Genomic DNA, 16,584 nt, shown 5'->3' on the forward strand with positions numbered 1-16,584 from the left:
CACTGTTGGTGGGACTGTAAACTAGTTCAACCATTGTGGAAGACAGTGTGGCGATTCCTCAAGGATCTAGAACTAGAAATACCATTCAACCCAGCCATCCCATTACTGGGTATACACCCAAAGGACTATAAATCATGCTGCTATAAAGACACATGCACACATATGTTTATTGCATCACTATTCATAATAGCAAAGACTTGGAACCAATCCAAATGTCCATCAATGATAGACTGGTTTAAGAAAATGTGGCACATATACACCATGGAATACTATGCAGCCATAAAAAAGGATGAGTTCGTGTCCTTTGTAGGGACATGGATGAAGCTGGAAACCTATATTCTGAGCAAACTATCGCAAGGACAGAAAACCAAACACCGTATGTTCTCGCTCATAGGTGGGAATTGAACAATGAGAACACTTGGACACAGGAAGGGGAACATCACACACTGGGGCCTGTCGTGGGGTTGGGGGAGGGGGGAAGGATAGCATTAGGAGATATACCTAATGTAAATGATGCGTTAATAGGTGCAGCACACCAGCATGGCACATGTATACATATGTCACAAACCTGCACGTTGTGCACGTGTACCCTAGAACTTAAAGTATAATAAAAAATAAAATAAAAAAGAAATCATGTTTCAAACAGGCTTTGCATTTTGCATGTTCACCTGCAGATCCTGGGGGTGCTGTGGGGGCCTGGGGAATTTTGATGAATTTCTTCTCTGCTGCTTTGGAGAATCTGGAAAATAGCTGACTGAGCATTTTGCAGGCACATTCTCGCTGTGGATGTGCAAAGCTTTGATGCAGTGAGTTGTAGGGTCCCTGAGCTGGAGTCGGCTCCTCTCCAATGGACAAAAATGCACTCTTTACTTGCCAACATTCTTAGCGTCTTAAAAAAGAAGATTTTTTTCCTGCTGAAGAAAGGCAAAAATTATTTGGCACCTAGTACCAACAAATTGACCATGGGAATTTCCAAGGTGGCAGCTGCTGCTATGTGCAAAACTTAACTTGTCTCTTGTCAGGCCCCCAGGAAAGTTTGGCAAGAGTAACTGAAAAGACATGAGAGGTGATGAAGCCTCTTGTTTTCAGCAAGTGGGATTTATTCAAGACACTTTGGTTGCTCTCAACAAGCACTTGGGATGTTTTAGGCAAACAAAGAGTTACAGGGAGAAAATTAAAACCACAGAGAGTAGATATGTGAGCATTGCAACCATGGAGCCACTGGAAACACAGCTCAGAGAAAGCTAAACAGGAGGAAGAACAGAGGAGGGGACTGGGCTGGAGGGCACAGGAAGAGCCTCCATGGCTCCCTGGAATCCTACATCTTCCCAGAGAATGAGGTTGCTGCTGTAGGAGCCCAGTGCACCAAGAGCCTCCCCACCCATACAGCTTCGGACTGATACATACTTTCTTCACTTTTTTATCTTGATTGATTAGGGTCCACCGGGGCTTCCTGGCAAGACAGGACCAAAGGGAGAAAAGGTATGAACTGAACCACTACTTTCTTCAACCCTTCTTTTCTTGGTAATTCCAGCCTGTTTTCTGGGCGTCCCACTGAGAATTTCCTAGTTGAGATTTCCAAACATGTGCCTTGGTGTGGGAGGCTGGGCGTCATGATGGCTGAGCTGCTGCAGCACCTATGAGATACCACTGGTGTATTTTGACGTAGCCCACTGACATGGCAGTGGGGCCGTGAGCAGCAGCCAAGCAGCTGAACCACATGGCCATGCCCAGTCATCAACTCTACTAAGCCTTCTGCTTCCAGAACATCTCTTCCAAAGCAGCCTCTCCTTACCTGTCTTCTCCGTCCATAGGGGGAGCTTGGCCGACCAGGAAGGAAGGTATGGTCTGCACTGTTCTGTGAGTGTCACATGGGCGTCTGTGCTCCACATGCATGTGTGTGCATGCGCTCCTAGGGATGGGGGACCAGCAGTGCACTTCAGTGGCCACTGATACCCAGGTGGACAGCAAGGGTGCTGCCGTCTCGATGCAGGTGGACAGTGAGGGTGCTGCCGTCTCGATGGTGACAGTAGTAACCTCGCCCTTTCTGTCAACTTCTTTGTTCAGGAGCAGGAGCCTGCTACTGCCAGGCATTCAGACTTCTTCCAGGGGTTGCCAAGCCTGGCCAAATTCCACCCTTCTCACTTCCCACCCCAGCCCCAGACCATCTCATTCTGCTACCCATCAGAGAAACCCTTCATAGCTGTAACCAGTGACACAGAATGACTCTCACTGGCTATTTGATTAAATTTGAATAAAGTGCCAGAGCAGACAGAAACAAATGGCTTTTGCTTTTTGGCTCAGCTGAAATAAATGGAGGTTACTTAAGGTCACAGTGACTCTGAGTGAACCAAACACATGTTATCAAGGCTCTCATTAGTGTCAAGAGGGAGTAAATCAGCAGCCTATTGTATTTGCTGAGGTCAGTGGATACTGGCACTGAATTTCTAGGTCTTGATTATAGACAGGGGTGCAAAACTTTGGCCAAGAAAGATATCCATGGCTCTAAATATAAATTACTGTATTTCTTGTTAAATGGTTTATTAAATGGTTTCATTGTCCACAAATTCCTTAAACAGAGTTTTGCAAGACAAAGTTACAACTCTTTAGGGCACAGATGAAAACTATAGCCAAGGCACAGTGGCTGTCTGAAGTGCTGGGGTGGTCTCCATGGCAATGGTCAAAGGATATTCTGCTGTGGTGTCCATGCTCAGGCCTAACAAGGACTATGATTGATTAGTGATGTGTGCCATGGATGTGGGAGGCAACAGTAGAAACCAGTACACATGCCAGCATTTGGCATGTCTGGGTTAGGGGCTGAGCCCTTCACATCTCTTAGCTAACTGTGAAATTAGCTAATGGGCACAAGGTCAAGATAGGCCCTTAGCACCTGCACCCACTGTCTCTTGCAGGGCTTGCTCTTCCATAGCCCTGGCTTAGGCAGTGGCAGAGGTGACATGTACCATGTGCAAGTGAATACATTATTATGGGACCACTCGGGAGGAGCCTGTAGAGGGAATGGGAGAAGCCAGGCAAGGGTGTGGTATCAGGTGAAGTCCAGCTTTAGCAGTCTGATTCCCTAGAGGGAGCTTGAGAGTGTGAACTGCCCAAAGTTAAGGGAGCTGGGCTATTGGCTGCAGGAAGGGGAGTTACATAAATTACTGGGCAGCTCCAACTGCTCAAGGGCAAACCGCAGTTACAGGTTGCAGAAATGAGCTGTTAGCAGCAAGGAAGGTAGCCTCTGGGCGATGGGCACTCTGAGCAGGTCAAAAAGACCTTGAAAGAGTGCTGACAGCATCTGCTACTGCTCCCCAAATGTAATCCTATCTCGTTCCATAGCACATCCTTGGGAAGAACCCATTGGAATGCAGGGGACTTTTGGGTGGGCATGGGTAGAAGTGATAAAAATTGAAAAACCAAGTTTAGAATCCCTTTCTCACCACTCTCCATTTCTTGAGAAGAATAAGGTCTTGTTTGGTGATACAGTGTGACACCAAGGGCTTGTCAGGCCATCAGTCTTTGGAGAGTGGGGATGAAGGTCAGAGTAGCCATGTTTAGAGACTCCACTCTCTCCTCTGGGCCCCAGAGACAAGACATATTTATCAGAAGTAAGAAAACAAACCCAGTTGCCCTGACTTTTGTTCTTGGTCTTTGAAGGGTAGACCTGGCCCCCCAGGTGTTCCTGGCATGCCTGGGCCCATCGGTTGGCCAGGCCCTGAAGGACCCAGGGTAAGTGTAGCATGCTGTCAGGGCTCATGTGGTATCAAAACAAGAGGGGGGAAGATGGCAGCTTTCCTGGCTCCTGGCACATAGTCAGGGAATCCCTTCTTCAAGAGGGGGAAGAAGAAGAGAGCTTAAGGACTGGCCACAGGGCCCCTAATATTTCCTCCTTCACTTGGCCTGCAAGACCTTGGTCAGTGCAACAGCTGTGCTCCTGTGGGAGGAGAAATAGGGGGCTGATCCCCTTTTCTACAGGGGCCCTGGTTCTCCTTTGTCCTAGGAACTAGCACCCCACTCTGGTTTCCCTGAGATGACCTAAGAGGGGTTTGTGTCTGGGAAGCTCTTGCCTGTCATACTGAACTGGCAGGGAATGGAGAGTTGAGTGGGTGGTGTCGGCTGGCTGAAGGATGGAAATCCTACATTCAGAGAGGGATTGCTGAGTGCTGATGAAATCTCCTTCCTCAGTCAGGCTATGGAAAGCAAGCACATCCCCATCTGCGCCTCTGTTTTTCTCACTGGTAGTCATAGACTGGAGAGTTCAGAGGCATGGCTCGGAGTTTTATCTGCAGAAGTCAGAGCTGGGCAGGTGGATCTCACCGTCTGCTCTGATTCATTTATTGGCTATATTATGGCAGCGGGAAACTGTGTTTCCAGTCCTCTTAGGAAAAGTCCCAAGGATGTTTTCAAAATCCTCTGCATAGAGCTGAGCTGTCCTGCACAGCAGCCAGTGGCCACATGTGACCCTCAAGTCTGTGGAATGTTGCTAGTGCTACTGTGGAACTGAATATTTAAATTTTCACTGTTTAAGTTTAAAACCTTTACTAAATTCAGTTATTTGAAAACATTAAAGTATTTTTGGAGCAACTTGAATGTATGAATCTGCTTTTTCAACTATAAATGTTACGATCTCTAAATACAGATCAAATATTTTGGATGAAAATTTAGCACCTGAATGGAGATGTGTAAATGTAAATTACACAGCAGATTTCAAGTACTTATTACGAAAAACACAATGTAAAATATCTCAATAATTTTATATAGATTACAAGTTGGGATGATTAGATTAATTAGATTAAAGGAGATCTATTAAAATTAACTTCGTTTAGTTTTACTTAAGGTGAGTTCTTTTAAAAGTTTTAAATTAAGTATGTGGCTCACCTTATATTTCTATTGGTTAGTACTGGTATAGAGTATTTTTAGTACAGAGGGTGGGTGCTGGAATTCCCAACCACAAGTCATTCTGAGGACCCTTCCTATGTGAAGAGCAAAGCAGGCAATGTTTTTTGCATGTGTTGACACCTTGTTTTCTGAGGCCCCAGTTCCCTCATGCCTCCTCCACTACTCTCTCACTATCCTCGCTAGGAAAATACCAAGTATGACCATATACAACATCTTAGTGAGCAGTTGGTGTGGAGATCTGCTTCACCTTGGGCATTTTCATTTTATGTTTAATCTTAAACACAAGAATGAAATGTGGAGTATGAAGCTTTGAGACCCCGGGAGGGAGAAAGTGGGCGCAACTGGAGTCCTCAGATTTACAAGCCAGCCCTAATATCCCCAGTTCCTTCCCAATCTTGCCTGTGACTCTCCTGATTCAGTTTCTCTAAAAAATATCATCATGGGTCTTTTCTTCTTTGTCTTCTAATTCGCACAGGGTGAAAAAGGTGACCTGGGTATGATGGGCTTGCCAGGGTCAAGAGGACCAATGGGCTCCAAGGTCAGTGTGTGGTCTGGATGGGCGTTCCCAGATCTTCTCTGTAAGACTCTGGAGCAGCTGCTGTCTACAAACATAGGGACTGGGTGGGGCTGCCGTCCTGGACTAGGGAATGTCATGGATATTGGAGAGCCTGCCTTTACCAGCCCTTTGGAGAACATCATGCCCTGGGATGCAGGGGCATAGGAATGCCATTCCTGCTGTTCTCTTGGGCAGGAAGAACCAAGCTTCTGGACATCAGAGCAGATGGAAACCTTTGATCAGGCCTTTGCAGGGTGATAAGAGCAATGCTCCTTGTAGGCCTGGTATAACCACAACCCTCTGGGACATCTTTGTGTTTGGTGCTGCAACCCCACTAAAACTCACAGTGCAATGTGGAGACACACCTTACTACCACAGTCAGGGATTCCTCCTATTCTTGCACCAAACTCAAAAGTTCTACAGGGCTGATTGTAAATGTTCCTTCTGCTTTCTTTTAGGGCTACCCTGGATCCAGAGGGGAAAAGGTTAGTGCTTTTCTGGGATGGTGTCCCAGAGCCTGGTCTGGGCTACTGGCTCTGGAATCAGAGATGTGCAGAGGATGGGCCTAGGTCTCTCTTTAGTCTGCAACTGAAGCCACCATCCCTAGCTATTCCCCGCCCTTTGTCAGTGGACTGAGAGAGAAGTGAGGGACCTCCTGAAGCAGGGCAAGCTGGTAAGAGAAGGGCTCCCCATAGAGGCAGAGGCCCCTCATGTGGAGCACATAAGCAAATGAAGGTCGTGCCAGGTGGACAACAAGCACAGTTTGCATGGAGTGCTGGAGGAAATTGGTGATGCATGTCTTTAGGCCGAGCTTCCACCATACAACCTTCTGACCTGGCCAAAAACCAAATCAAAACTAGCATCAACCTGTGGACAAATTTCCTACAGGATGAGAGAGGATTTGGGGCCCAGAATTTTCTGTGAGTTTTCCTTTATGAATGCAAGAGATCTTCGGGTTTCACCAAAAAGTAGATCACAACGCATTCCTTCCCTGGACAAGTCACCTGATATCTCTGAGCCTATTTCTTCACTTGTAAAATGAGGGTTTTGCTTTAGGGAGCTTTTCAGTTTGAAATGCTTGAATTTCCCTCCCAGTATATTAACTCATTGACTTTGTCCTGTGGTTTCTTCCTAGGGATCCAGAGGTGAAAAGGGTGACTTGGGTCCCAAAGGAGAAAAGGTAATGGAGAAAACCTTTCCATAGAAATGATAAATGTCAATGCAAGTAGCAGCCACCACCCACCCCCATCTGTGGACTGATGATGGACTGATGGACAGGCCTCTATCTTGAAAATGACCAACCAAGCCTGTCCACAGCCGTTTCAGGTGTTATTTCAGAGGCAGTCACAGTATCTGTTGCTCTTTTTTACAGGGTTTCCCAGGATTTCCTGGAATGTTGGGGCAGAAAGTAAGTAACCTTGAGGTAGTGAAAATAGACCTCAGTAAAAATATCAGGTCCTCCAAGCACAACAAAAAGAGCTCTGCCTCCTTGTCTGTCAGGCAGGGATGGTGGGTTTAACCATGGAAACTTCTGGTTTGGGATGGGAAGAAAGTTGCTTTTCACCCTGGGGAGAGGGTGGCGGGATGGTCTGGGGCCTCCCTGTAGCTCAATGGGAAGGAAAGGACAACCCATCTGGGTTTTGGGGTTTTGTTTGTTTTTTTGTTTGTTTTTGCTTTTTTGCTTTTCCTACCTCTTAGAGGGCTGTAATGCACTCAGATCTGAGCCACAAGGGTCAAAGCCCCTCTCAGCACACAGGCCCCAGTGTAAGGCACAGGTGTCTTTAGCTTAAGGTCACTGTGCCTTATTGCAGTCCTTCTTCAAGGGCAGTGCACATACTGCCAGAAGGACACAAAAGTATTTGAACTGAAGACTGCTAACATTTTTTAATAGTTAAATTTTGTATTTAAATAGTTACATATTGGCCAGGCATGGTGCCTCATGCCTGTAATTCCAGCACTTTGGGAGGCCGAGGTGGGCAGATGGCTTGAGCCCAGGAGTTTGAGACTAGCCTGGGCAACATCGTGAAATCCCATTTCTACCAAGAAAAATATACAAAACATTAGCTGGACATGGTAGTGTGCACCTGTAGTGCCAGATACTTAGGAAGCTGAGGTGGGAGGATGGCCTGAGCCCAGGAGTCAAAGCTGCAGTAAGCCATGATTGCACCACTGCACTCCAGCCTGGGCCACAGAGGCAGACCCTGTCTCAATAAATAAATAAATAGTTAAATATTTAACGGATATCTTGCTTGGGACAAGGCTTAATAAAAAAGGAGTCCATTTCAGGTAACTTAAAGAAAATTAATTATATAAGCAAATTAATGGAAATGTTAAAAGAGGAAAAACAGTTTTACTTAAAAATGTTTAGATTAGCTTTTCATTCAGGGCAACAGTGAACGTCAAAGAATAATAAATTACCATAAAATTAAGTATGGCAGCTTCTCTGTCCTCTGCACCATTTACTAGACTTCCCATCTGAAGAGTTGTCTTCCCCTTTTATGACAGGCTGTTTTAAGATAGAGCTGATGTGATGACCACAATTAGGTCTTGGGAGAGAAATTAGATCAAGAAATTCCTGACTGCTTCCCAGCCAATGTAGAGAAGGGCCACACTTCCTTCTGACAATCCCTGAAAAAAAAAAAAAAAGTGCTGCTTGTGCTGCTGTTTTCTTCCAGCCATAAAGACATCCCTGAGCCTCTCTAAACAGCCAGGGAAAAACTGCAAACATCTCCATGGCCATGTAGCATCCATCCTATCCTCTCACACTCTCCCATTCCCTAGAGAATGTTGAAGGATGCGTGGGTTGGAAAGAAATCATAGATTTAAGGACAATTCTTGGTGAAACAAGACATTGGTGGCTTGGGTAGGGACACACTGGCTGAGTTGACAGATAATTTCAGAGCTTTACGCTTGATCCTTTCCATATACAGGTGTTCCCTGGAATTTTCTATTGTGTTATACCTCCTCTGACTGCCACGTGAAAAAGTGCCTGGGTGTTTTTTGTTCTCTCTGAGTGGCTGGGCAGCTCTTCATGGGAACTGGCTGCTGACTAACACTCATGATTGCTATTGCTAAATTTTTCTTGTTGGCGGTGCATTCTGGGCTGTTGGGGGATTACTGGAGATAGGAATGAAGCACCCTGTGGGTTCATGACCCAAAGAAACAGTAAGTGGGGCCGGAATCCATGTAGAAGAAAATGGGGAAGAAGGAGAGAAACTAAGATGGAGAAATGGGTTTTGTGAAATATTGGCCTTAAACTATGAAATTCTGCAATTAGTACATTGGGTTTTGATAGTTCAACATAGAGCTTTACAAACAGGAATACTGTTTCCATTGTTCTCCATGCCTTTTTCAATAATTATATTGAATATCTGAACATACGTTTGGAACATCTCTGCCCACAAAAGAGCTTTCATCTAAATCAAATGGCAGTGAGCTGGAACTCAAACCAATGCTTACTAAGAGTGGGCCAGCACATAATCCTAAGTAAGAGTCATTAAATGAGTAGAAACTTCCCGAAGACGACAGTTGGCAAAACTGTGTCCAATCATTTAAAAGCTTCCAGATTTGAATTTGTGCTGAAAACAACACATAAGAAAACACAACATAAAATTGCAACTAGAAGGAAAGCATTTTTCCAGACAGCTTGTAGTAAGTAGCACAGGCATGCTGTGCTGGATGCCCCAGCCTCTCACTGCCTGTTCTGGGTGATGATTTGTCTCTCCTATTTGGCCATCAAAATGTGTGCTGTTCCACACCTGTCCCTCTCAGGTAACAGATAACCCACTTAGAATTACCTTCTTCCTTCCCTCCTCTTCCTTGAAAGACATGTCTGCCTTTCTCATGACTTCATCACTCTCCCAACCTTCCAGGACAGCCCAGTTGGCATAGATTCGGAATGATCAAGTAGATTGCCCTCATACTCTTGACTAGCTAGACCTGTGTAGACATGCCCACTCCACATGCCCTAAGTCCTCTCTTGCTTCTCTTTCCTTCTTTCCAGGGTGAAATGGGTCCAAAAGGTGAACCTGGGATAGCAGGACACCGAGGACCCACGGGAAGACCAGGAAAACGAGGCAAGCAGGTAAGGATCCCAGGGCTTACCACGCGCCTGAGGTCAGAACTTCCTGACCTGGCTGTGTGTGGAGCGGCAGTCAGGTGGTGTTAATCAGAGATATTCTGTAGACCTAGACTCCAGTGTCCTCTGGGCTAGCAGACAGGAGCAGCACCACTTCCAGAAGCTGCTGGCATCTCTAGGCTAGCCATAGTTGGAAGTGGATGGGATAGGATGCTCCATTAGAACTGTGCCAAGGCCAGAAGCAAGAGTAGATACTTGGTTCATAAAAACAAGTCTGTCTTAACTAAAGCAGCTAGGAATGGAAGGCAGATATGGTCATTTACCCAGAAAACCTATTTTATGCTTCAATGTCCCAGACAGAAATGAAGTTTTAAAGACAAGCCTAGATATTTTCCTGCTGTTAAGAGGTCTTCTGGGTCTCAACAATAGGGTGGTTTTTCCCTACTCAGGTCTCCAATTTGTAAGTGACCTTTTTGCTTGGGTTTATTAACATGCTTAAGGCAATTGTTCATTCTGAACTCCCCCTGGTCAGAAGGCTTTTGTGTTAAGCCATGTGATGTGACATGACTGCTCTAGAGACAGCCTTGGCTGTCTTATATATAATCCTGAGAGGTAAACATCTTTGGACGGAAGCTTTTTCCATTCTTTTACTTATTTCCTTAGGCTATATCTGTGACCCACAAACTTAATCTTACATCAAGATCACCTGGGGGTGGGGCCGGTGATTAAATACAGATGTACAGATTCCCCCACATCAAGTGCAATGGTTGTAGTTCCAAGCTTGCCACTCCTCGTCCCTCGCCTAGGCCTTATTTTCCAAAGACCATAATATAATTGACCTGGAATGAACTTTCAGCATAGGTTTGGTTATTTTTTTTAAGCTCCATGTGATTTTAATGTGCAGCCAGGGTTCAGAACCATAATAACACTATGAAGCCAATTCTGGTCTTTTCCCAATCAATTTAGAAAGAACACAGACTCCAACCTGGAAAATGGAGACTCCACAGTAACTTTCAGAGTTACAATCTTCCAGTCCAGTTTCCAAACTTTGATCACGGGTAGCAGGGTCATGGTTTCACAATAATGCCACAGATACCAGTTTCTTAAAAGTAGGCTCAGATAAAAAAGGAAACAAAATGGGGGAGAAATCTTTTCTTGTATCACTTTATCCCATCCCAATGAATTCCATTAATAATATTTTAAGCTTGGGGTTCCAGAAGCTTCCTGGCTTCCTTCTGTCTTGGGCAGTGTTTGTCTTTTCCTAGTTCCCGGTAATAACCAAAGCCAGGAAGGCCATTTATTGAGCCTGCTGAAACTGATTCCATTGGAATCGTAAAAGCTACACCAAAACCACATCTGGGAGCTCAGAGAAGTTAGAGAAATGAGTCCAAGCTTTCGACAAGACATTGTGAACAACCCGAGGATGCTGCAAACCCTCCGTGTTGGTGTCGCTCCAGTTGGCAGATAGCAAGTTGTTAGCCTTAGAAGCCTGCTGCGGTACTTGTTTTTATCATGAATTAATCTCCCAGCTTAGAGTCTTACATACCCTTTGTTTGTTGGCCAGCAGTGCTGAGAGTCTCTGAAAGTTATTGTTAAGTCAATCCAAAGCCAAAAATCAGAAATTCAGAAGGGATCTCAGATAGCAATTTCTGTGCCCGAAGGATTACAGAGACCACTTAATCCAGTCTCCTCAGGTTATTCACAAGGAAGCTGAGGGTCAGGGAGGTGGAGCTGCTTGCCCAAGACCCCTCCACGAAGTCAGCTTCAAAGCCAGGGTTAGAATCCAGAGAGTTGAGTTGAGACCAACTTCCCCCACATGACTTCTTCTCTCAGCTACCTTCATGCTTCAGGACTTGCCTTCGGGCAAGCCCAGGAAAGCAGCTGTTGACTTTATTATAAAAATTTTCTCGGTTGGGCGTGGCGACTCACGCCTATAATCCCAGCACTTTGGGAGGCTGAGGCACGAGGATCACCTGAGGTCAGGAGTTTGAGACCAGCCTGGCCAACATATAGTGAAACCCCGCCTCTACTAAAAAATACAAAAATTAGCTGGGCATGGTGGTGCACATGTCTAGTCTCAGCTACTTGGGAAGCTGAGGCAGGAGTCGCTTGAACCCAGGAGGCAGATGTTGCAGTGAGCTAAGATCACGCCACTGCACTCCAGCCTGGGTGACAGAGCAAGACTCCATCTCTCAAAAAAAAAAAAAAAAAAAAACAAAAAACAAACCTTCTCCTGCCATGTCTGTTTAAAATGAAAAACAAAAAACAAAAACCTTCAGTAACTGAGAAACAATTTCCTTGAGAGAGATCACCCAACTTTGTGGCAAATAAGGAATAAAGAATGCCTTTCCTGGAAAGCTCTACTGAGTGATTCTTGCTGATAGAGATATGGCTCATTCTGAGCGATGGCCGATAAGAGGAATATTCCATTACTGCTGGTGTCAGAATGAAGGAGCATCTCCAGCTCCTTCAAACTTTGGCACTTCCTGTGCTGAGAGCCAGCTGACAAGGCCGTTAGAAAAACAAGCCTGAACTGTGGCTATATTAAGATGGTGTGACTTCCTTTGCCATGCTGGGACCCAGCTTGGTTACTGCAGGGAATGCTTCAGCTTGGGCTGAGGCTTAAGAACTCCCTCCATAAACATGAAATCAGAAATAAACTCTGACCTCACAGATCCCATATTCAGAGTTCAAGAACTCCTTGGACATTACCAAGAGGGCTCCCAGTGCCATGTGGACAAGGCGGCAGGTCACCTGTCACCGTTGTGGCTGAAAAGGAGTCCCAAGCATGCCTGCTCCCCAGATTTGAGAAATATTACATTTCATCAGGTGGGCAAGCCTGCCAAGGCACAAGTGTCGTAAGAAGAACCAGGCCAAAAACGTCATGCGTCAATCACTGCTCTGATTAGGCCTGAGGCAAGAGCAGACAATTAGCAAATTGCTCAGGGGAAGAGTCAATAGCATGCACCAGCCTTGGTTTCAGGGTGACTCCTAAGGGCAACCCTGAGGGAGAATGAAGAGCCCAGTCTTTGCTCTTGATACTCCCAGAATAGGCAGAAAAGAGGACACTCCATGTGGAACGGCTGTAGCCACAGGTGTACCCTTTTTAATAAACCAGGACTTGTTTAACTCTGTGAAACACATGGAACCAGGCCAGTTGCTGTGATAATTGGCTTACCCCACATAGCTCTTCGTTCTGTGCAAACCACATTTTCACCTCTGAGATCTTTGTTACTCTCACAACAAACCTATGTGGGTGTAAATTTACTGGTCCCATTTTTAAGATGACGAAACTGAGGTACAAAGCAGTGACATGAGTTACCCAGAGTCTCGAGGTCAAGGTGAAACCTCTGGATTTGCAGATCAGCAAAGCTGCCTACCTTTGTGTTTCTAGCATCTTTGTCCTCCCTCATTTCATCTGGGGAAAGGAGGCGAGCTAGACAGATTCCAGCCCGTAGGATGTGTATGTCTCATGGGGAGACATCAGTGAAATGACCACACAAATAATCCATATGCTGTGATCTGGGATAAATGCCATGAAGGAAACAGACTGAGTTGTGAGAGCTTATGGTGGGGTGAACTGACTCTGTCCAGGAAGGTCAGGGAAGGCTTTGCCATAGGGCGTTTGAGCTGAGAGCCAAAGGGTGAGTGACAGTTAACTAGGCTAAGGGGAAGGAGGAGATTTTGAGGCAGAGAGAAGGGTCTTGAGAAGGGGGATAATAGACACGGTGCCCTTGAAGACCAAAAAGGCCAAAAGGCTGGAATGAAGCTGGAAGGCCTGGCCATGCAAGGCTTCGCAGGCTGCGGTAAAGAGCTAAGTCTTTATCCTGAGTGCAATGGGAAGCCAATGAGTGAAAATAGCTCATTTCTAGGCCTCTATTTCCTCATCTGCCCGGGGCCTAGAGTAGATTTGTCTGATTCTTTTCAGCTGCCATGTACCACATTTGTAGGACAGAGCAAGAAGTAAGGTCTGCAAACTTGTAACCATCACTATCTCAAATGTCACTTGCCCTAAGCTTATTAAGAGCTTGATGGTCAAGACCTCTGGAGCTGCATCCCCCGCTGGTTAAGTGCAAGGTGCTTAACCAGCACCTTGCTGTTTAAGTGCTCCTTAAGTACAAGGTGATCTCTGATTTAGTGATAAATGGGGTAGGAAGCTTGCTATGTCGTGCTTTCATAACAGGCTCTGCCTTTCTCTCTGTCAGGGACAGAAAGGGGATAGTGGAATTATGGGCCCACCCGGCAAGCCTGGGCCTTCTGGTCAACCTGGCCATCCAGGCCCCCCAGGGCCCCCAGGCCCCCCGTCTGCAGGTAAGAGCTACACTGCTTCACTTGATCCACTGTTGCAGTACTGGCCAGCCTCCCAGAGAGAACACAAGGAGATGCCAGCAGAGATGCCTTGTGTTTCAAGTTAGAAACTGCCAGAGGCACTCCAATATCTTTATAATTTCTCCACAATTTAGCTCATTCAACTTTTACGCAAGAGAGATAAATGCCATTCTGAATTTGTTTTAGCATTCTGAAGAACAAATAGAGGAAAGAAAAAAAGCACATTAATGATGTCATTTATACCTTAAGTGAAAAATAACAGGAACATATTTCATCAACTAATACCTTTTTCTAGATAAAAGTTTCATGGCTCCAAGCAATTCTCTTAAACCTAGAAGTAAAGGTGACATTGCAGGTTTTTCTATCTTACAGTGTTATACGAGAGTCCTTATTTGTTTGCAATGGATATAGAAAGAGGCCTGGCGTGGTGGCTCACGCCTGTTATTTCAGCACTTTGGGAGGCCTAGGTGGGCAGACCGCTTGAGGTCAGGAGTTTGAGACCAGCCTGGCCAACCATGGCAAAAACCCTTCTCTACTAAAAATACAAAAATTAGCCTGGCGTGGGGGCACACAGCTGTAATCCCAGCTACTCTGAGGTTGAGGCAGAAGAATCGCTTGAACCTGGGAGGTGGAGGTTGCAGTGAGCTGAGATTGTGCCATCTTGAAACTCTATCGCAAAAAAAAAAAAAAAAGATACAGAAATAAATTACTAAAATGAAATTAAAAAATAAAAAGTTGGCCGGGCACGGTGACTCACGCCTGTAATTCCAGTACTTTGGGAGGCCGAGGTGAGCAGATCACGAGGTCAGGAGATCGAGACCATCCTGGCTAACAAGGTGAAATCCCGTCTCTACTAAAAACACAAAAAATTAGCCAGGTGTGGTGGCAGGCACCTATAGTCCCAGCTACTCGGCAGGCTGAGGCAGGAGAGTGGCGTGAACCTGGGAGGCAGAGCTTGCAGTGAGACAAGATCACGCCACTGCACTCCAGCCTGGGCGAGAGAGCGAGACTCTAAATAAATAAATTAATAATAAATAAATAAATAAAAATTAAAAGTCTGCTATTGAGAAGGGCATAGATATGCTGCTTCCTTGTTTGTTTTCGAGACAGAGCCTTGCTCTGTCACCCAGGCTGGAGTGCGGTGGTGCGATCTTGGCTCACTGCAACCTCTGCCTCCCGGGTTCAGGTGATTCTCCTGCCTCAGCCTCCTGAGTAGATGGGATTACAGGTGCCCGCCACCACACCTGGCTAATTCTTGTATTTTTAGTAGAGATGGGGTTTCACCATGTTGGTCAGGCTGGTCTCAAACTCCTGACCTCGTGATCTGCCCACCTTGGCCTCCCAAAGTGCTGGGATTACAGGTATGAGCCACCATGCCCAGCCGCTGCTTCCTTCTTTTACCTCATTCAATTTTATTAGCTAAACCCTTTATTTCTTTCCCTTGTCAGCTCATGGTAGGGGCTTTCACAGCACATCAACTGTATAAAGACAGTATCAAGGAGATCATTTGTTGACTGCAACATTTTTTTGTCTTCAGTTATTCAAAATGAATCCAAACAATTTTTATTCCAACTTTTTTCTTAAGAAAACGAAGACATTTATAATTCCATAGTGTATTCCCCCTCCTCCTGTGTTTATGGAAATACATTTGCAGCCACATCATGGGATGGGCAAGAAATGTCATATTTTGTTAGATACTTTAAACTAAGTTAAATCTGGCTCTGAGAGTCCAACCTGCTAGGATGCCAAAACATTTAATTCAGGCATTATTAGGATTTTGTCACTACTCCTCCAACAACCACTAATGGGTTGGGCAAAGATCCTGGTGAATTATGGCAGAAAAATGTCAGGGAAGGTCCCTCCAACCTTTAGTCTACTCCATTCACCTCTGAAATAGAGTTGAAATAGAAATAGACTTGTCACCCAAGTCCCTGTGGTTCACAGATACCTGGTGGCTGCTGTTCCTATGCCATACGTGGGTATCAGAACATTTTGAAGTCTGGGAGTCCTGGTCCCCACAGTTCAACTGTCCAAGGAGCACCCCACAACCATTCTTTCTGAGACCTGTCTCTTCCCCAGGATACTCTCCTGTCCCTGTCTAGGAAGTCTCTCGTCTTCCATCCCTGACTCCCTCCTTCCTGATACTCCTCATATACCAGCACCCCAGTTAGGAGCTTTGTCCTTCAGAGAACAGAAGGCAGAAAGAAAAGTTTGTTTCCAATATTACCTGCTTTTAGCAAGGGCAAGAAAGCACGAACTCTTGCTACCTCCTTGAAATAGGAAGAGGAGGAAGGAAATACAGGGAGAACACACATTGATTAATATGGGTAATAACTTATGTTTGTGGCACCTGTTTCCATGTTGTTAGGGGAATCAGATCTGAGATGCAACCCAGGCCACGTGCCCACACTCCATAATTCAGTTTTGGAATTGGCTGGATGCTCTGAATCAGGGTCCTTTCAACTAGTCCTCATCCTCCATGGTCCTGGAAGGCAGGATGTCCCCCTGGAGTCCCATGACTATAGCTACCAACCCCAGAGACTGAGAGCATGGCCTGAGGTCTGGGTTGTGCCTTCAGAAGGGACTCTCTTGGCCCCTGGGGTACCTAGGGGCTCACAAAACTGGGGAGTAGGCCGGGCGTGGTGGCTCACGCCTGTAATCCCAGCACTTTGGGAGGCCGAGGTGGGCAGATCACGAGGTCAGGAGATCGAGACCATCCTGG

General features: G+C 45.8%; 1 protein-coding gene across 3 annotated transcripts in view; it reads left to right on the plus strand.

The window, feature by feature from the left end:
- Positions 1-16,584, plus strand: part of COLQ (collagen-like tail subunit (single strand of homotrimer) of asymmetric acetylcholinesterase) — a 76,017-nt gene that overhangs the window by 46,153 nt on the left and 13,280 nt on the right. For all 3 annotated transcript variants that reach the window (XM_011977954.1, XM_011977956.1, XM_011977955.1), the window contains 9 exons: positions 1,438-1,482; positions 1,815-1,841; positions 3,658-3,729; positions 5,375-5,437; positions 5,914-5,940; positions 6,591-6,635; positions 6,828-6,863; positions 9,459-9,539; positions 13,739-13,844. In XM_011977954.1, coding sequence (XP_011833344.1) covers positions 1,438-1,482; positions 1,815-1,841; positions 3,658-3,729; positions 5,375-5,437; positions 5,914-5,940; positions 6,591-6,635; positions 6,828-6,863; positions 9,459-9,539; positions 13,739-13,844 — 502 coding nt within the window. The remainder of the gene's footprint in view (positions 1-1,437; positions 1,483-1,814; positions 1,842-3,657; positions 3,730-5,374; positions 5,438-5,913; positions 5,941-6,590; positions 6,636-6,827; positions 6,864-9,458; positions 9,540-13,738; positions 13,845-16,584) is intronic.

Source organism: Mandrillus leucophaeus, unplaced genomic scaffold (assembly GCF_000951045.1).
Source record: "Mandrillus leucophaeus isolate KB7577 unplaced genomic scaffold, Mleu.le_1.0 Scaffold186, whole genome shotgun sequence".
NCBI classification, from domain to species: domain Eukaryota; kingdom Metazoa; phylum Chordata; class Mammalia; order Primates; family Cercopithecidae; genus Mandrillus; species Mandrillus leucophaeus.